The sequence below is a fragment of the Siniperca chuatsi genome, linkage group LG20 (assembly GCF_020085105.1).
Source record: "Siniperca chuatsi isolate FFG_IHB_CAS linkage group LG20, ASM2008510v1, whole genome shotgun sequence".
NCBI classification, from domain to species: domain Eukaryota; kingdom Metazoa; phylum Chordata; class Actinopteri; order Centrarchiformes; family Sinipercidae; genus Siniperca; species Siniperca chuatsi.
This window is the reverse complement of record NC_058061.1, coordinates 26,496,146-26,517,341: the sequence shown is the minus strand read 5'-3', so window position 1 is coordinate 26,517,341 and position 21,196 is coordinate 26,496,146. Positions and strand designations below refer to the sequence as shown.

Here is a 21,196-nt window from a genome sequence, read left to right as displayed (position 1 = left end):
TAATAGTAAATATATTGGGATTAACGGCTCGATTCCCAGCTCCTCCTCCCCACATCGATACGTGGATGACAAGTTGAAGTGTCCTTGCCATTGGTGTATTAGTGTGTGTGTGTGTTATAAAAGTGCTATATAAATGCAGCCATTTGTGTTAGCAAATATACGTCTATTAACACATCCAGCAGACACAGAGCAATATAAGTATTCGTTTGGAGTGGTGTTTGCGTCCACCTCATGCCTGGCCATCGTGAAGTTCTGGAATTTTTTCCGGTGAGCCGGTCTTGTGAGGGCCAGTCTTTTTTTCCCAACCCTGGCAATACGTAGCCTATATACAGACATTCAATAGGTCATCTTAGCTGCAGCTACACGACTGGTGAAATCCATAATAGCAGGTATAGCAGTTGCCATCACAACTGAAACTGAAAGTATCTAGCACTCAGGATGTTAGTATCTAGCATTCATTATTCAAAGTATGTAGCACTCGTTGTAGAAACATGTATAAAAAAAGAAAACCCACGGCTGGTGCCAGGTGCAGATAAGGTGTGCTTTGTTGGCTTACGCCGAAAAGTGTGCTAAGATAATAGATTTATTTAGGCAGCATGCAGATGATGATGAGGACAGTGGTGAAGAGGCAGAAACATCAAAGAGGAGTGAGCAGGGAGTAGTCATGCTTACATGCTATGTGCTGTGAACTAGCTAAATGAACTAACAAAATGTGTTTGTTAACCTTGAGGTTTCAATGCTAGAGTCCTGCTGTAGGTTTGACCATTTCCAAGGTTGCAAATTCTCAGGCTGATTTTTGTTGCCAGTCCGCCCCTGGTCCGGCTGATGAATTTAAGTCCAATAGTCTTCTGTTAGCTCTGTTTGCTGCTAAATGCTCCACTATGTTCACCAGCTAGTCTCTAATTGTGCCTGTCTGCTCTTTGCTACTGAGGAGGTAGTGTACAATGGGTTTTAGAGCTTTTTTGTAGAAAACAGTAGAGCTGGGTATCGCCACTGATTTCCTGAATTGATTCGATTCCGATTCACAAGGTCCTGATTTGATTTTTGATTCGATATCAGTTCGGTTAGGGATATTTTAGTAACAATACCAGTTTTGCTTGGATATGAAAGAGATTCTCAGAGAACTAATGCTGTAAATTGTACAAGAAACCCTCTAACGTGGTGCATTACTAAAAATATTAATGTTTACATAAAAAATTAACCCTTTAAATCACCTATAACAGAGCTGATATTTCCACTCAGACGCCCCAGTGTTTCCCCAACCATTACTTTATAAATAAATATATAGATATTAAGAAAAAAAACTTTTAAGGTTGAAAATAATGTCCCTTAATCATCAAGTATTGCATTTCTGAATGTTGGGCTGTTATTTCCGCATAAAAAAAAGATAGATTGTTAGAAAGATTCGACATAGATTGTTTGATGACCGCTCACACAGTCAGTCAGTCAGATGAGCCCGGGAACCTGTATACCTGAATGACAGATTTTCACTCGACTTTCAGAACCTCTGTGATACACGTAAGTTAGCATAATATGTTGTAGAACTTTCACGCTTTAATACCCCGTGATTATGTGTCAACATTTATAAGCACTGGTTGTGAACTTCCTTCGTCTTACGTCCGGTGCTTCTATGTGCTGTTTTTAGCTCAGAGAAAGAGTTCATCAAGCTAGCAGCACAACACGTGAAAGCAGCCAAATCTCAAAGTTTCCCCAAGTATTCCAGTATTGCAGCTTCGGTACGCCTTCCGATCCGCGGAGCCCAACTCGCTGCACTTTGCGGCTGGAGAAAGCTTCTCCTGGAGAGGAGCAACTAACACTGTTGGCTGGGGTCCCACTGCAGCTTGGGGGAAACCGGCTACATCCCAGCCTCATACATTGAAAAAATACGGGTAAACACCACTTTCTGACCTGGGTGTTTTTTTTTCACTTTTTAGTGAAATCTGCTAGGCAGAAACAAAACCCATGTGCAGCATTTTTCAATTCAATTCAATTTTATTTATATAGCGCCAATTCATAACAGAAGTTATCTCATTGCACTTTTCCTACAGAGCAGGTCTAGACCGTACTCTTTATAATATTAATTACAGAGACCCAACAAATCCCACCATGAGCTAGCATCTGGCGACAGTGGCAAGGAAAAACGTCCTTTAAGAGGCAGAAACCTTGGACAGAACCAGACTCAATGGTGGGCGGCCATCTGCCACTGCTGTGTTAGGTTTTGAGAGAGAGAGAGAGAGAGAGAGAGAGAGAGAGAGAGTTTTCTCTCTCACTGCACAAGCGCTTCACTCCAGCGCTTCTCTGACAGAAAAAAACGCTAAGCTATATGGACACAAGCCCAAACGGGATTAAAGCTTCACGCTGCCACGGGAAAAGGCATATATTAAAAGATAGATCTCGGATTTTATGAATCGAATCAAATTCAAATGAAGATCGATTTGAATTAGAAAATTGTTTTATTTAAACCCAGCCCTAGAAAACAGCTGCCTTCTGTGCCCGACAACAACGCTGATAAAATGAGAGCAGTGAGACTGAACCACAACAGTAAGGTTGGGGGTAGTAAAACCAAAACAATGAGCTGACAGATACTATTAAACTTAGTAGAGATGAGAGGAACTGCAGAGTTGGTGATAAATCTCTGTGGGTTCGTCACTAGTACGAGCAATTATGTAATCATGGATCACATGAAGTAGTCATGTGATCTGATACCGATTACAGTCCCTTCAAGTCTAAAAGTCAGTTCCCATCATTTTCCCCTAAGGGCCATCAAGATCATCATGTCTAAATATGTCAACATCTTCGGCATAGTATGAAACCATTCACACTGCATTCACACTCAGTCAGAACAACAGCAGAGAAGGAGCAGAAGTGGAAGCATTAGGCATGAACGTCCTTACCAAATAAGGATATCCTATGTCTGACAAGAACTCCCAGTTTGCAGAAAAGACTGAAAAGATTCAATGAAAGGAGAGAGGAGTAGGTAGAGAGGGAAGTAGAGAAAGAGATCAAAGAAAGTTGTGAGACAATCAAATGAGAGAGACCCAGAGAAAGGCACACAGCCTGATGTCAAGCTGTTGAGACTTCAAACAGCTCAATGACTGTCATACACATACACTCAATTAGAAATAGCAGTCTCCAACATACAGTTAAGGTCTTATTCAACATTTAAACAAGAATACATGAGAGCGAGAGCTATACCCTGCAATACTGGCATTGTTGGTTTTCTATCAGTCTAGTGTTGTATCATTTGTCACACTCACCTGGTCACCATCTCCTTCTCCTTGTTGGAGGCATGGCCACCACTGCTGATTGGATGGATGGCTGTGGACAGGAAGTACAGCCTGTGGTTTTTAAAGTACTGATCCACCAATGGCAAGACAACCTGAGGGTTAAATGGCATAGATACACAGTGTAATTACCTATCTGTCTGTCTTTCAAATAGAAAAAATTGGATCTTAGGAAAAAAGTTAAAAGACCACCGTTAAGTCTTTAAAAACGATTGTTTTTTTAGGTCAATTTCAGTGAAACACCTGTTAATTCATGCAAAGAATTGGTTTAATTTCACCACCAGTGAGTGAGTCGAATAAAACTAGTAACCAATACAACATACATATATTAAAATTGTGATTTTAAAAAAGAGTAAAATAAATTATTATATATACTCTATATATTGCTTTAATTTATCCAGGGTTATTTCACTGAAAACTACAGTATACTCTCTTTATCAGAAACGCCCTGCTCACATTGGACTATATGTTTGTCATATTATTTATCAGTTTATAAGAAATAATTAGAATTAGTGGCAGTTTTGATAAACCCTTATGAGATGATTTGGAATACTGTCGCAGATAAGCTTGAAGATTACTGCTGGATAACATAATTTTTGTATTGCACACTGTCAAGTTCACTGGTTGCTTCGGGCCATACAGACCCGTATTTCAATATGGTGTTTAAATCTTTATTAAGCAATGTTTTTCTCAGACTTTATCTTAAACTCCAAGTCAAAATAAACATGCCAAAATACCCAACTGACTGATGAATCAAATAAAATGATGAGTTCTGACCTTTCCAAAGAACTTAATCTGCTGTTCATGAGGAATCTTCTCTCCCTTTGGTCTTGTTCCCACATCTAAACAACAGGTAGAACACAATCAAAGACAATAAGGTCTGGATAGATTTACATGGTGACATTCATCTGACATCTGCACATCACGTCAGGTGGTTGAGCTAGGAACACAATTTTTCCTTTATCAAACCCTAAAACATTTATGCAGTTCAATTTGTGGTGCAGAGTCCACTGAAAAGCATTGGTAGCATTGGCCATTCTGAGTACATGGTGTGTTGCACAGAAAATAATAGGGGTGACACGATGTTTGACACATTGGGTGGTGCTGGTGGGTCTTGCACAAAATCTTTGCACCTCTTTCTAATGACGTTCCTTGCTTCAGGGAGTCAGTGCTGTCAAGTACAAACTGGGTGTTATAACAAATTGCATGGCCTTGTCTAAAAATGAATGGTATGTGTAGGCAAATAAAAACAACTGCATATAATTTACTCGGATATAAATTGTGCTTATTGCATGACTATCAGGTAACCACCCACTCTGTACATTGTTGTTATTTTGGTAATATAGCACCTTCCTCTCTGCACCAGCCTTCATGAATTGTTCAAGTTACATACAGTACTTGCATAGCATGCACATTGCATTATATCAATGTCAGAACTGTCATTTGTTTATCATTGTCTGAATAACATAAAAGTCTCACCAAACTCCATCATGTGTTGGTGTGCCTGGTCTACATATGTGATGAGCTGCTGGAGGAAGGTGTAGGCAAACCGTTTCTCTATAGCTGGAGTGTCCAGCTCCTGAGACTCCACAACTCTGGAAACAACATGCACACTCTGGAAGGAATGATCTGACATTTTGGGAAATACACTGATTTTTCATATTACCCAGATTCACATGAGAGGATAGATTTCATATCTATATCAATTTCATATATGTGCATCCAGTACAGAGATGGGTCTGGGATGTGTTCAGCTTGGCATAAAGACTGGAAGTAGGGAGGTGCCGCTAGCTGAGCTCTGTCAAAGCTGAAAACATACCTTCCAACAACTGTAAAGCTGTCTTATTTAACAGTTGTGTCTTGTTTATTTAACATGTTTAGGTATTTGGAACTATTTCTTGACCGACAACAGCAGAGTGAATTGAATGCACACAAACGTCCTCGTTGCTAGTTATCGTGGAAGCCATTTTTTATTTGAATAGCTAGGCTAGCAGTTTCCCTCTTCTCACACTCTCTGTGGTATGTTAGGCTAAACACATCCCAGACCTTTGTTCTGGACACAAAGAGATGAAATTGACATGATTCCGGGTCAGACATTTTAGCAAACAAGCATATTTCCTGAGTCAGACTGTTCCTTTTAGCTTGTGAAAACAAACCCAGTAGAGATACACACTGTTACGCAAATACTGTAGTATGCCATCAGGCAAATCTCACAACTCATATTTGAATTCCACCAATCAAATGCATACAAAATTCAAATGTTCTCTACAGTACTAAGTCTATTTCCTACCTGGACACAGTGTAACCATTGATCTGGAGGAACTTGAGGATGTCTTGTGCTTTTTCTCTGTCTTTGGATTTCTCTTTGGCAGTCAGTGTATCATACGGAACCAGCAGAGGATGGTTTCCTCCACCTGGAGACAACAGCCACACAACAGGATGGAGAACGAAAATAACAGGCTGACACAAAGAGGACCCTTGTTTGTTTGAGCACCCCTTTCAATGATCAGTAAAGCTACAGGAAACTCAAAAGCATGAATTTTTAACTAATTGTATTACTGGCCTCTCCATCAGCTCAGAGTGAATTAGTGTTCATTGACTGTTTTCTTTCTACTAATAATTCCTACATGAAACTGCTCACAACAGGTGTGTGGATTATCTTGAGTAACCAGCTAATGACTGGTAATTTTGATTTTGGGGTGAACTGTCCCTTTAAGGTGCATTACCGCTACCTACTATGAGAAAGGGAGAATGGAAAGAAATGGAAATGATATACGAGGCGCTGGATAATTTACACGATATTATCATATGTGTATTATTAACTTGACATCAATATTTCATTTTTAAATATCACGATTATCGTCAATACTGGTGTATTGCGACACCCCTAATTCAGACTATTGTGTTTTATGCTAAACCCTGATCCATGCCTTTGTTTCATCAAATAATGGCAACAATATAAAGTTGGTGGTGATGGAAGAAAAGGAAAAAGTTTTAGGAAACACTGTGTGTGGTGTTGTGTTATATCTACCTTTGGCTTCCAGCTCCATTTTCTTTTTCCTGGCCCAGATATTGTGATAATTTTCTGCAAGCAACTCTGCCATTGACTAGAGAGAAACAATGTTAAACATATGTGACTCTGTTAAACGGCACATATCAATTCATCTATTCATCCACAATACTATCAATATTCCTTAGTGCTATAATAGCCCAGGTTAAGCTCTGGGATCAAACAAGTTTCTCTTTTATTTGTTCATATATACTGTATATATAAATATATGTGTGTGTGTGTGTGTGTGTGTGTGTGTGTGTGTGTGTGTGTGTGTATAATGTAACCTACCTGCATGTCTCTAGACAGTGTAACATTGCTCATATCAATGGGTCTGGGGCTGAAAGCTGGAGCTCCTTCAAAAGACAGCTGTGGAAGACACAGGCTATATATTGATGTCACGTTTTCATGTGGTTTTCCTTTTTTCTATATGAATACCAAAATGTTAATGTTAAAGTTAAATTGTGTGTGTGTATACCTGGCTGGCCTGTGATATCCTCCTGGACTTGTTGTGGAGGCTGGCAGGGTCACCCTCTCTGATCCTGTCGATGCTCCAGCCCCATGACAGCATGGTCTTCAGAGACTCTCTGACTGGCCAGTAATACGCCTCCTTATCCTGCAAGATTACAACCAAACTTTAGACAAAAACTGACAGTGAGTCAGTACCTCTAAAAAAATATTTCATCTACAAAACTGCAATTAACCACACAACACTGTGACCTATCAAAATACAACAGTATTTCCTTGACATTATTCCATTTTAAGAGGTGTCCATCATAAATGGAGAACAAAAAGGTTTTCTCTCTTTTCAAAAGATCATTTTCCATGACATTTTCAGAGACATACTCATCCTACTCGTTCTGGACCAAGAAAGTCCTCTCACTGCAAGTCTTTTAAATACAAGTCTTTAAAAAGACCTGTGCCAATCTATGTCTTTACAGTGCCTGAGGGAAGAAGAATACATTTTAACATGCACTGTTCTTCAATCATCCTCCTTCCTTCAAAGATAGATTTAAGGCTTCAGTTAAGGGTTCCTTAACTGAAGGGTATCCTTGAGGTCTAACAAACATGATGAATGCATTTCCTTCCAGTCTGAATCCTGCATTGTTTGCATCCATATTTATATCCTGTTTGCTGGCTCGCTTGCCTTGAATTACCTCTTGAGGGATGAATAAAGTATTTTGAATTGAATTGAATGTTTACTAGCAAGCATTCTTCTTCTTTTCTGCCTTTGCTGGTGCATTGATGTATACATTGGCACGTTACTGCCACCTGTTGATTAGTGGAATAGTGTGAAGCTCTTGGCAGGAATGCATATCGTGTCACCTGCGTCCTTGTGAACATGCATGCGACAAACAAAACGGTGACCCACTCTCCATAGGAAAAACTTCTCCATAGCGCTATTAGAGGTCAAAAATTCCACAAGTTCCCTTTAAGTGAAACTACAATCATGGTAGACAACTGCATGCGTCAGTAAATCTGACTTCCCTAGTTCACCCGAACACTGGGTATCCAGACTCATGTCATGCTTGTGGTAAATGATCAGGATCCCATGAGCTGACACTGGACCAAGGCTGGCACCCATAGAACCTATCCAAATCGTGCAGCCATATTTTGGCCAGATCTGGCGCACATTTGGTGATACTGTGCTGTAACACAGCTGAATACACCGACACTCAGCTACCTGGTTAAGTTAAAACTCAAAATTTGACACTTTTGCAAAACAATGACAACAGACTCAGACAGCTACATGCAGACTACCTTGTCAGAGAGGCCTTTGTATGGCTTCAGTAAAGGGTGGCTCTTAGAGATTTCACACATCTGCTCCCCATATGACCAGCCATTAGAAAACTGTAAAGCATATATAAGAGACATTTCAAAATTCCTACATTGTCTTGCATAATATAACTACTGAGACATCATTAAAACAAATCAGTAACAGGACTACCACAATTTAATGTGTGACTCGTCACCTCCTTACCTTTTCTATACACCACTTCTCATGGTTGTGCTCTGCATATCTGGTTATAAAATAGTCCAGTTTCTCTGGGACAGTCACACTGATGAAGACGGAAAAGAAAAAAGAACCCTTTTAAATATGTGGGATCTGAACTGCAATCAAAGCCATGCCAACAAACTTCTGAATTTATTTTAGTAAATGATTGAATCTTCTTTTGCAACTTTAAGGAATCCTTTATAAAAATCTGAATTTGGATCTGCACCAAAAATAACTTCAACAAATATGCATGATAAAAATTTCTAAAACCACTGTCTTAAGAAAAATTATTGATTTATTTATAATTATTTAACATAGAAGAAATACATATGTTGTATACTTGGCAGTGTCTGCAGGCTGTGGAGTGAAGTTTCCCTCTGAGTCCATGGATGACTGTTTCTCCATCATGGCCATGTAGTTGGACTCCATGTAGTCTGGAGGAAGAGCTCCAGCCACAGCACTGAGACATGGCAACCCCAACTTAAACAGCTCCTGGTCATAGCGCTACATCAGAAAAACACATACACAGTACGCTGCTTTATACATCATTAGACAGCACTGTTGTGCTTCCAGTGCAAGTTTAACCCTCTCTGCTTCTGCTTTCACATTTAAAACTAATGACATTCTCTCTAGGCTTAGATATTCGTGTCATTTAACTCATACCTTGACATACCTAAATTAACAAGTACGGATGATGGGATGGTAATGTTCTCTTGGATGACAACTTTTGAGCAGCACATGGTGCATGGCCTGCCCTGACCTTTGATATGGGTCACCTACATAACCACAGGCAGCCAACAAGCCTGGCTGTACACTTGGCTCCTACTTGTTTATGTTATTGCATGTACACTTACACTATGCAGCAAACAAACAATGCCTACTTCTGCACAAATAATTTGACATCCCCATATTAGCAACTGCAACTACTGTGAAGTATAAAAACAAAGAAATGCTCCATAATAATTTCATGATGATAGTAGTATCCAGATTTTGAGTGTTTATCAAATAATTTCTACATTCTTTATTTAACTTTGTAAAAATTTACTTGACACAAATTTCACAGATTACTTTTCATACATTACTTAAAGGGAAACTCCACCAACACAGTTGAGTTTATTTGTCATGAGGAGTACTACTCAGACTGTGAAAACAGTTGTCTTCAGTTCCTCTGGCGGAGCTTCCTCAAAGCTGAGAAAATAACCCTAATGATGTCATAGTGATGTCAGCAGGGTTATCTCAGCTTGGGCTTAGAGAGTATAAACTTATAACGAAAAGCCTGATTTACAAACTGGAGGTGTGGGCTTTGAAAGAAGTGACATTCACCAGGTAAGGAAGGTCTAACAAAGAGATGCTATTGGTTGCATTATGGGAAGTGTAGGATTCAGCGTTTTGTGGAGCTTGACCCATACTGGGGACTTGATAGTCATGATATCAAAATCAAAGCAAAATCAAAGCAGTAGAGTCCCTTGTGAGTCCCTCAACTTTATGGATGTGCAACACAAAGTCATTAGTACCCTTTATACATTTAATTGTTTTATTTATCACCAATTAATTTCATTTTCATTTAATGTTCTTTAAAAAAAAAAAACTAGAGCCTCACCTTGCGTGACAGAGCATCAAATATTCCCCAGAACAGTTTCCTAGAGAGGTGAAGCTCTTCATCTGATGCAGCTCCAAAGCTTCCCCAGCCTCCAGCCAGGCAGTAATACTTCCAACAACGCTCATAGTGATTGGTCAACAGCTGGGGAAAGTCAGGAGGACATTTATCAACCGTCGTCTGGCTTTAAGAACCATTTTCATTAAACAAGTGTAGCCAACGGCACAAATTCACAGTGCAAAATCACTTGTCCATGATCAAACATATTTTTAATAAATCTGAAATCAGAGAAGGAAGTGCACTTGTAAAACTGGATTGGAATGAACATATTTTCTGAATGGGTTGTAGAAGGTAACTTTAATTATAGACAATCAAATAAACATCTCCTAATCATATTACCATGACACATCATCACAATTTCATGATAGAGTGGAGAATCTTGCCTGGCTCTTTGTGAATGTTGTCTGAGCTGAGGCAATATGACAGTTAAAATGTGTACATTGCAGATGGTAGTGTAAAATGAATATTTTTATTACTATTAGTGCCAGAGTACAATCCCAGTAGTTTGATTTGAAAAGTACTTTTGAACTGATTGGGCAGAGAAATAACTGTGATGTGTTTCTCACCTTCAGAGGCATCTTAGTGTGTTCATTAAGCAGAGGAACGTCAAACACCAGCCTCCTCAGCAGATGCTGCATCATTGAAGGCCTCAGCTTACTGCACAATATTAAGATGGCGTACATTAGTTGGTTATTTCAACTGCCACACAGAAGCAGTATAAAAACATAGTAGACAAATCAGGTCTTAAGACAAAACAAAACAAGAAAAACTGCCAACTGACAAACAATAACAAAACACAAAGAGGAACTGCTTCACAAAAAAGCATAAAAATAAGAAAATAAATGATGAGTAGGGAAATTAAATGAACAAAAATATAGTGATTAGCAGCAATAGCCAAGTTGAAGCTAGAGCTGTGGGGAGTGAAACACACTTGTAATGAGAAGAAGAGGTGGTGATACTCAGCATATAGTTCATGGATGGTAAGTAAGTGAGTTCCAAACTGAAGCTTGAACAAGATTAGTTGACACTGATAGGGTCTCTCTCTCTCTATCTATCTCTCTCCCTCTCTCTCTCCCTCTCTCCTTCTCTCTCTCTCCCCCTCCCTCTCTCTCTCTCCCTCTCTCTCCCTCTCTCCTCTCTCTCTCTCCCCCTCTCTCTCTCTCTCTCTCCCTCTTTCCCTCGCGCTCTCTCCCTCGTCCTCTCCCTCTCTTTTTCTCCCTCTCTCTCCTTCTCTCTGATGGCCGCCTCTTAAAGGAAGTTTCCAAAGTCGCCAAATGCTTGCTCATGGTGGGATTTGTTGGGTCTCTGTAAATAATATTATAAAGAGTACAGTCTAGACCTGCTCTATAGGAAAAGTGCAATGAGATAACTTCTCTTATGAATTGGCGCTATATAAATAAAATTTAATTGAATTGAATTAAAATCCAGTTAATGTCTTTCACATGTCCCTTGAGTATTTGTACCATATTTGATTTTATCGTAGAAAAGGTTTCAGTCGTAGTCATCTGGACACTGTTTTCAGAATCAAGATGCTTTGGCTCCCATCCGGGAGTCATTCTCAATTGTGAAAATGGTCTGAGAACTCAGAAATTTAAACTACTCTGTGTTGCTTAAGCCCTGCCCTCAGGGGGGAGTCTTCCTGAGTGTCTGCTGTTTACCCTGTCTAGTTTCACCTGAAACTGACCCTCTTTTGTTTCCATGATGGCCCAGTAATCAAGCCTATTGTTCATATTTGATTTGATTTTATCAACCCAGTTCAGATACTAAATCAACACCACTTGTCAGAAGCTTACATTACTTTCCTGACAATCCCTCCTGGTGTTTTAACAATAATTTTCACTGTGGAATTCTGATGATTCTCACACATATATGTGGGTTTTGCTACTGTCCGTTTTAATTCCAGTCTTACCCACACACAGCCAGCAGACACTCCTCTATAGCGTCCCTCTGGGCCTTGGTGAGGCAGCAGCCTTTGGACAGGCGGTAAACCGTGTGGAGCAGGGAGTCGATCAGTGAGGCGAACGGCTCCGTCCCCGCAAACAGTGGAGCACATTTAGTCAGGAGAGGCAACACGGCTGTACACAGATACCTGTTGAGGGCGAGTGCCATGTCTGTGGCACTGAGAGCAACCTGACACAAATACAGAGACAGAAAAATAGAGTAAAGATAGAGAAAAGACTATATTTGAGCGTGCGATCAGGTTTGGTCTGGGAAAATGTGCATTCTAGGTGTAGTGGGATTAAAGAGGAGCAAGGCGTGTCTGTGGCTGAGAAAGACCACAAGTCAAAAGTCCTGCTCCAGGAGAATGCCACCCTACAATATGAAAGTGTTAAACACAACAACCCACATACTAGTTGGACTAAAAATGTTGAGTTTGTCATCATCCTCAGTGGTGCGTAAATATTCTCAGTAAGTTTTCTTGTCAATCTGCCTATTAGGTTTTCTGGTATTTCTGGTAAATAATAGATAAATGGAATTTTTGGCCTGCAGTAGGTCAGGGGGTCACCTTGAACTTCCCACAACCATCAACAACCATGTCTACATTTTAAAACAAATCTTTTACATCTCAAGTTCAAAATAAACATCTCAGTGGCAACCAATGACTTTTCTTTTTGAGGGTGCCTGATCGTAGCTCTCCAGAAGTCTGCATTCCAGAAAATGTGGTGTGTTGAATTCTACAGTGCCACAATTTTAACAAATGAAGGGAGTGCTGTTTGGGTCATTAGTTATTTAGTTACTTGTCCCTGTTGTAGGTCGGGCCATTTTAAAATGCATTAACAGATTTTTTTGGACACTTGGGGGCATTGGAACAACCAAAAATATAACGCTGAAATATGTTAGCAAACACATGTCTATGTACACATCCACATCCAGCAGACACAGAGCAACATCAGCATTCATATGGAGTTGTGTTTTTGGCTACTCGATTAAAGTAAGTCCTTTTAGCTCTGGTTTGGTCTCCACCAACTCCTGAGAAAAATATCTGTCTCTTTATCTGCTCCACTATGTCCACCTGTCGGCTGTTTGGTGCAAGGGTCACCAGGCTGATGAGACTGAACCAAAGCAATTATCAAATATAGACTAAAAAGTTCCATAGAGCCGAGGGGAACCGCAGTTGGTGTTAATGGGTTCATCACTATTTGCGACACCTTTCACATTACTCAAACAACAACAAAGAAGCAGCAGTTTCACACACACACACACACACACACACTTACAGTGTCCAGAGAAGCGGCAGCTCTCAGGTCTGGTAAGAACCCGACCTCCAGCAGGTGTAGCAGGAAATTTTGATCCTCTATACCGTAGACTCGATCTAGGAACAGGACCATGGCTGCTTTATGGTCAGGACAGAAACCAGCTGACATGTCTGGTTCCACCACCAACCCATCTATGCATGCAAACACATAAACACACACATAAGAAACAAGATTAAACTCAAGATTTAACCATCAACCAAGTCACTGCCTTTGATTTGTGTTAGCACATTTTCATCATTGATTCCATACTGTTTCGAATCAGGATTACTTTTTTTATGCATGTCAGGCGGGGTGGGCACTGGAGGGTTTGCTTACCTTTAGCCAGGTTGGGCATGGAGAATGGAATGCTGATGACTCCCACCAGATCTTCAATAGGAATCAGAGACCTCAGAATGGCTCTGATACGTATCGCTTCACCTTTACCAGCATGGATCAACTGATAGAAAATGGGTTAGGTTATTGTGAGTATCTATATGAATCTGTATGTGTGTGTGTGTGTGTGTGTGTGTGTGTATACAGTGTGTTGTCACTCACATGCATCTCAGGAGCACAGCGGCCCAGCAGGTCAATGAGAGCAGCATAGAAGGTCATGATGGCATTCCCCATGTGGATGGTATCATCTTCCTCTTCCTCCAGCATGTCACTGCTACACACACACACACACACACACACACACACACACACACACACAAAATAACATGTCACTGATGCTACTAAATAGTTCAGATCACTCTGGTCTCAAACACATTCCAATTTTAAATCACAGTTTTTCTGCCATGGTACTGTATGAGCTGCTAGGTGGAACTCTCTACATGTTACAGTAAGGAGCTTTAGTGCTTCCTTCTTTTTCCTTCAGCCAGTGAAATGAAGGGACACTCGTGTTACCAACACGATCAGCACGAAAGGTCATGGGACGAATGGAGGTAATGGAAGACATCGGTGGGTTATGTTTGATAGCCCTGCTAACTGCACTACTTGTATTGCAAAACCTGTACTAAAAAAGGGCAGGTTGCCGTCCCATAATTCCTCACTCAAGCAACAAATGACTTACAGTGTGGATGTTCCTGTACAGCTGATTTCTGTCCATTCAGTGCATTTTAATACACAGATCTGGGATTGATAATACATGTGTTTGGGTTAGAACAGATATCATGTGGGCCTTTACAATAGCACTGATTTATTGAAGTGTAAATGAACTCTACATGGCTCATAGTAAATATAGATACAGATAAATAACAAGACACAGTGTAATTGTAAATACAGTATGTTTTCCCCTAAAATCGTATTATCTAATACTGTAAGAGCAACTTAATGAGACATGACAATGTTGTCTTACAGTGTCTTGCTGCTCTCAGACGTAGGAGACGGACCATCTCTGGAGAGATCCTGAGAGATCTTAATGGCTTCCTCCATCGCTGCCAACAACCCATCACCTCCTTCACCCCGAAGGGCGGGGCCAAAACATTCTGGTCGGCGAATCAGAAGCCTCACCACAACATTGGCATTCTCTTCCACACTTTCACCTGGCCACAGAAGAGTAGAGGTGTTCATGACAACATACTGTATGCCAAACACATACTACATGACAAAGAGGGACAACAGTTGCTTGTTGAAAGTAACAAATTGGACCGGCAATATACTCGACTATGAGAAAATGAACTTTCAGTTTGCACCGTTGCAGAAGACAGCAAAGCGCAGGAAGTCGAGGTAGCGTTCACCCTCCACAGGGTTCCAGCCGATGTCCGGGTATCCTTTACGCACCAGCATCACACAGCTCTGCAGCCCACAGCCGGCCAGGTACTGCACCACCTACAGAAGCAGACAGGAGTGACAAGGAAAATCATTCCATGTATAATTTCATCAAAATGTTTTAAAAATCTACACCTGAATGTGTGACAGGTTTATCTGTGGAAAGCACAACTTGAATCAATCTGTGTTTGTGTCAAAACAATATCAAATAAATATCTATAGCTACGATGCCACAATGACTCCTCTGCAGCCCTTAGTCCTCTGAAATACACTTTTGACTGAATTGCTGGCATACATTGACATACTGTACCTTTGTGTGTGTGTGTGAGAATGTTTGTCAACCTCACCTTCTCCAGGTCTGGCTCTCTTAAAGCCAGGGCCAATTCATTATTATCCATAACTGATGCTGCAGCCACATCCAGAGGAGTAGATCCTCGCATGGATGGAGACGCTGAGGAGAGGACGGGACAGGAGAGAAAAAGATAGAATTAGAATTACTTTATTAATCCCTTTCCGGAAATTACATTTCTTCACTCCATTTTACACAGCACTATTCAAACAGCCGATGTTGTTTGTGAGCAATACGTATTATTGTTTAATACTGTTGTTTTGTGATAACAAATAAAGTTTCACAAAGTATCCAAAATGTCGTCTGAAAACACCACACAGCTTCTCCTTGTACACACATGAACATGCAGGGAGAAAACAACTCCCAACACTGGTGAAAGCAGCCAGGAAGGAGTGTGTCACATACTGTCTGCATTGTCCCTCTTATTTGCAGCACCTCTACTGACTTCATGGGTGCTGCTGTTACTGCAGCCTCAGGCTGGATACACATCTGGCTTGGTCAAAGTGGTGTGTTCTTCCTGCTAAGGTCACTGCATGACTAACAAAGCGTTGTGGATTACAAGTGCCCACTGTATCACACTGCCAGCAGTCTGATTGCTCTTTTATGTCTCTTTATATTTTATATTGGAGACAGCTAAGCATTAAACTGCACAGTGTACTGGTATGATTGTGTATGTGACAAATTAATTTGAAGTAAATCAAATCATTATTATTTCATATAATATATTTTGTATTATGTATTTATCAATTTATTTACAGGAGTAGATCAACAGTATTCATTTCAGAGGAAGAGAACACTACATCATACATACATTTTTGAGAATAAGTACATGTAGTTGTAAGAAATACATTTCATCAGTTTGACAAAATAATCTTAACTCCATCAGTGGATGGAGTTTGCTCAGTTGTCATGGAGATGGCTCAGTTCTAAACTTCGTAGACATTGTCACTGTATAAAAGAGACAGTGTTCACCAAGTATGGAACTTTGGTACTTGGGTCAATGTCCACACTTATGTCATATGATAACAACTGAGCACACCCCATCTGCTGATGAAGATCATGGCTGTGTCCAAAATCACTCTCTATTCACTACATAGCACACTATATTTACTGTCCGCCATTTTATTTGAGAGTTCAAGTTCTGATTTACTGCTATATAGTGCCCTCCAAAATTCCACAATGTAATTATAGATACGAAAATGACTATTGCTGTGCAACTCTACAGCTGTCAGTGATGACGCAAAATGATGATGATTCATAAGTGTCCAAAATCTCAATCTACTGCTCACTACTGAGTTAGCTCATGAGTGTCTGTTATATAGGGAGTATTGAATGAATGAACGAGGGAGAGATTTCAGACACAGCCCATGAGAAATGTATTATTTTGTCAAATGACTATTTCCAAGATCAAGAATGAATTTTCACACTCAACATTTGATCACTGTTTCGGTGCCCCTTATCAATTGCTCTAATAGCGCTCCTGCTCACACTCACACAGGTAGTGGACTCACATCAATGTCCAATCCTTGATTGATCAACACCAAATCATCCACATGGTCTGATTTTATGTTGTGGCTCAAGTAGTATGTACATGATGTGCATTTCAATGTGAACTGTACACAGTAAACTTAACTATGGCATTTTAAAGGGGGGGAGGCTTATCAGTGGAAAAGTAAAACAAAACAGAAACAGCAGATATAGTATAAGTCACACATACACACACACTCACCGAGGCCAACACTGCTGTTCTCCAGCAGATAGCTGAGATGGTCAAACATGGCTTTCTGGTTCTGACGGCTGATTCGACAGAAGTAGCAGAGAAATCGACAACAGTTGGCCACCATTTTAGGAAAGGTGATTTCCTGCAGAAACACAGACATCATCATGTACAGGGTTGTTAGACAAAAATAATGCACCAATTGTCTTCTCATTATAAATGCTATATTGTTTTATCATCATTTTATTTATTTAAATCTCTTTGTTTCTTTCAGGTAAAAATGTACAAGTTTCAAAGAAGCCAGTTTTGAGCATATGTGACACCCATTAATTTACAGTAGGCCAAGAGATAAGATCTCTTCATATCCAGACATCTCTGTTTGAGATGAGACTAATACTAAATGGTAATAACAAGAGATAAAGCACATCTACACAAAACCTAAGAGAGCCACATGTTTGTGATCGATTTAAGCTGCTCCTTGTCCTGGTTTCATCAAAATCCTGATCCAGCCTTCGGGCTTAAGCCTATTTTCTGGCTCTGCAGCTTATATATACTTCATACCCTGGAGTCTCCTCCACTGAGTACGTTGACCATGACCTCCATGACGGTCTCATGCATCCCCAGAGCTCTCATCAGGTTAGGATGTTGGTAGAACACCTTGTTGTTCATGATATCACTGCAGAGGAAGAGGGAGGAGTTAAAAGCGTAGTGGAGATTAAGGAATATTGCTGTAATCATCAGGATTCTCATCAGGTGTGTTATATACAGTATATCACAAAAAAAAACAATTTACAGTTATAAGCGCTATTCTATTAACCCACCCATTTCTAAGGTCTTTAAGTTTTCCTCAACATGAGAGGAGTCAAATGAGTGCAAATGAGTTGGTGTTAGACATCATTCATTTCCAAAAAACAAGTTCTAGAATCTAGATCATTTTGTTTTCTATGTACATAAGGGAATGTCCTTTTCAATAATATCTTAACATTTATCTGTGCAATAACCCCATTCATCTATGCACTGTGTTTTGGTCGTTTGCCAGTGGACTGCTGTAGGCAACAATATTGTAAACTCAGCACTTCCTACAGCTGCGTCACAGTAAAAGTCTTCCTCCTGCTCTTCTTGTTACTTTTGTTAGATTTAATTTGATTCTCAGCAGTGATTTAACATTAGGTTAATCATTAGGTTTTATATTTGTTGTTGGTCTGCTTTTATGACCTCTTCAAACACAGTTTGGAAAGAAGACAGATGCTTGGGGTGTCCTGGGGACCAGTGGTCTAAGATGCACCTTATAAGCTATAAATCTCAGGGGCTGAAAATGTAAACACTGTATAGAAAAAATAAATTCCAGATGAGTGTGTTCTCACCCCAGCCCTCTGATCATCAGTTTCTCCTCCTCTCTTCCCATGCGGACACTCAGCAGAGATCTGATCTGACCCAGAGCAGCCAACAGGTTGATGGTGTCCTCGATCGATACCGAGTTTATAGTGTAGGTCTTAGGAAGAGCCCGCACCTGGACAAATAGAGACAGATTCATATCTTACTGCTAAGGTCCACACCTTTCTTGTGGTAGTTTAGGTTTTGTCACTTCCTGTTTTATTTTGGAGGGTGTGTCCCTGGTGTATCTTGTGGTTTTACTTCCTGTCTTTGTTTTCCCTCCAGTTTTGATTGTCGGTCCTTCCTTGATTGGTTGCACCTGTGTCTCGTTGTCTCACCTCCACTAGGGTATTTAGTCCGTGTCTTTGTTCAGTGTTGGGTCATTGTTGTTAATGTATGGTGTTATTCCTGCCTGATGTGATTCTTATCGTGAGTTTTGTTCCTGCCCAGTTCCCCAGCATTTTTACTGTGAGTTTGTATTGGATTCTTTGCCTCCCTTGGACCTTGGCTGGATCCTGGAGTTTTGTATTTTGCCTGCTCCTTTGTGAACTGTTTGCCACCTTGGATTCACTCCCCTGCTTCCACCACTACTAGCCAGTAACCTATCTGCCTTTTGTCTGCATACCACCACCCAATAAACACTATAGTCATTCGGCTACTTCACCCTGATACCGCTTCCTGTTCATCTGCTTTTGGGTCCATGTACCACTACACAGCACATATGACATTTCTTTTATGATCTGAGGCTTGAGTTTACTGTGATAAGCTGTACAGACTGCAGACTGAGCAGGATAGTCTGTTATCAGTTACCATATGTTAAGAGAGACAATGTAACAGTACATTCTCCTTCTTTACTATGATTTTCTGTTATCCTTTTATTTGTTCCTTTAAACAGGCCTATTCAACTGGCGGCCCAGCAGCAGCCTGATCAGGCAGGATGTTTACGGATGTAGCGACACCGCCAATCATATCTTTCACAAATCACCGTTTTCTCATGTGAGCTCCGAGCAGCTTTTCAAAACATCTGGTTGTCGACAGTCACAAGTAGGGAAGTGCTCTAATGAAAATATGTCTGTCAACCATGAAATGTAAATCTGACAATGAAAACCGTCACTTTAACCCTGCCTGGACTGGTGAGTACTTGTTTATTTTACTGCCATCTCCCATTGCCTGCTATTTTTTTATTACATTCATTTGGATTTGTTTAAAATTTGTCATTACCAAAAACTCAAAAGGTTTTAAATAGGCTGCTGAAGATGTCTGGCCCAGCTACATTTCTGGGTTTTAAAATCTGGCCCAATTGAATTTGTAATTGAACAGCCCTGCTTTAAAGTCTCTTGTTAGAGTTACACATCATTTTTGAAGACCTTTAACAATTTACTCTTAGCTATTTCTTTTCCTTTCTGATATAGTTTGTATATGAATGCCATCTTGTATCAGCAGAAGTTGTATAGAGGGAAAGAAACAAGATTTGGTTTGATTTAACTGTTGTAAACTGTATTATCAAATATTATGATAGATATTGTACAGGTTTTTTACAGATATATTGAGGGCAATATATTATTGGCATTTTGTCCTTTATTTGACAGCTAGTAGAGAGAGACAGGACAAGGAGAGGAACACAGGTCCCCCAGCCGGGAAGTGAACAGTGGACCTTGTCAACCACCCCATCTGTGAAAATTCTAATGTAACAATGTTAACAGGGTTTTCAATGATATGGTGTCTCTATTAAAAGGAACACACAGACACAAACCAACCTGTCCTCCAATGCCATCATACTGGCGGTGCAGCAGGACAAACATGGCTCTGACCAGCTCTGGATCCTCAATAACTGACTCCTGAGCCCAGCGGACCATCGTATCTGAAATCAACTGCTGTAGTGTACCTGCAGAGAGAGGGAGATTTGTAATGTTTTACAAAAACACTAGTTACATTATAACATTGGGCATGTTTACATTCACATCAGTAAAAAGACAAAGTGCATATTCCCCTCCCTTTCTTGTAGTAAAAACATGTGCAAAGTGCAATTCTTCATCATTAACAGTGCAAATTCTGATTCTGAAATGATGTCCCCATAGCACCACCGTTGTTTAAAAGTTTCCAAGTCCCCTATTTTATAAAATTTAAACTCTAGCCACAATCTGGACCTGATGTTACAGAGCTACACTGATGTGGCCTCCTGACCTGCACAGTCAGTTTGGCTTCACCTGAGAAAATTTAGTACCTGCCACTTCACTCAGTTTGTCTTTTTATAGCCTGCACCCAAAATAAAACCGTCTCAGAACATTTCCCTAAACAGACTAAAAACTTCAGTTAAGAGTGAAGAACTGAGTCTACTGCACTCTGTAAAAACATGGAAAATGGTCTCATGTAGATCACAGGACACTTCTTAGCAACAGCAGGGTTAATAACAGAGAGAAAAGCATTTGAGGCGTTAGCACCTTGTAGAATCCTCCACCGGAGGTCAGCTGTCTGTCTTTTAAGGGGAGGTTTATATAAAATCCTCCACTGTGGGCTTGGTCCATTGCTTCCACTTAGTTTGTTCATCCATACAGTGAGTGGTCTGTTGCTCAGTCCCACTCTTTATGCTTTTCACACAATTTAAGTAGTTCTTTTGTCCACTCTGTGCAGGCTCAGTTTTCCAGGGTTACATATGGTCAGCAGGGGTCCGCTTAACTCTTCAAACACAGGGTTCAGGTAAATTTCATGGAACAGGTCTCTGTGGTCGGGTTCAGCGGTTCTCTGGCTGTACTCCATGATGAGG

The 21,196-nt window shown here is 40.3% G+C and overlaps 1 protein-coding gene and 1 long non-coding RNA gene across 2 annotated transcripts in view; one reads left to right on the top strand and one right to left on the bottom strand.

Annotated features, from left to right (window-relative positions):
* ryr2a (ryanodine receptor 2a (cardiac)) overlaps positions 1-21,196 on the bottom strand; it is a 275,757-nt gene that overhangs the window by 72,016 nt on the left and 182,545 nt on the right. Inside the window, 24 exon segments of the mRNA XM_044179528.1 lie at positions 2,895-2,944; positions 3,258-3,379; positions 4,062-4,126; positions 4,764-4,879; positions 5,575-5,698; positions 6,316-6,391; positions 6,625-6,702; positions 6,812-6,949; positions 8,095-8,184; positions 8,315-8,393; positions 8,670-8,833; positions 9,930-10,070; positions 10,553-10,643; positions 11,896-12,116; positions 13,205-13,374; positions 13,559-13,679; positions 13,778-13,889; positions 14,580-14,766; positions 14,917-15,052; positions 15,340-15,443; positions 17,071-17,203; positions 17,620-17,734; positions 18,423-18,568; positions 20,190-20,317. Coding sequence (XP_044035463.1) covers positions 2,895-2,944; positions 3,258-3,379; positions 4,062-4,126; positions 4,764-4,879; positions 5,575-5,698; positions 6,316-6,391; positions 6,625-6,702; positions 6,812-6,949; positions 8,095-8,184; positions 8,315-8,393; positions 8,670-8,833; positions 9,930-10,070; positions 10,553-10,643; positions 11,896-12,116; positions 13,205-13,374; positions 13,559-13,679; positions 13,778-13,889; positions 14,580-14,766; positions 14,917-15,052; positions 15,340-15,443; positions 17,071-17,203; positions 17,620-17,734; positions 18,423-18,568; positions 20,190-20,317 — 2,907 coding nt within the window.
* On the top strand, positions 18,830-20,183 carry LOC122867852. The gene is made up of 3 exons (XR_006376008.1): positions 18,830-18,900; positions 19,328-19,565; positions 20,022-20,183. It is a non-coding gene; the product is annotated as an uncharacterized LOC122867852 (long non-coding RNA).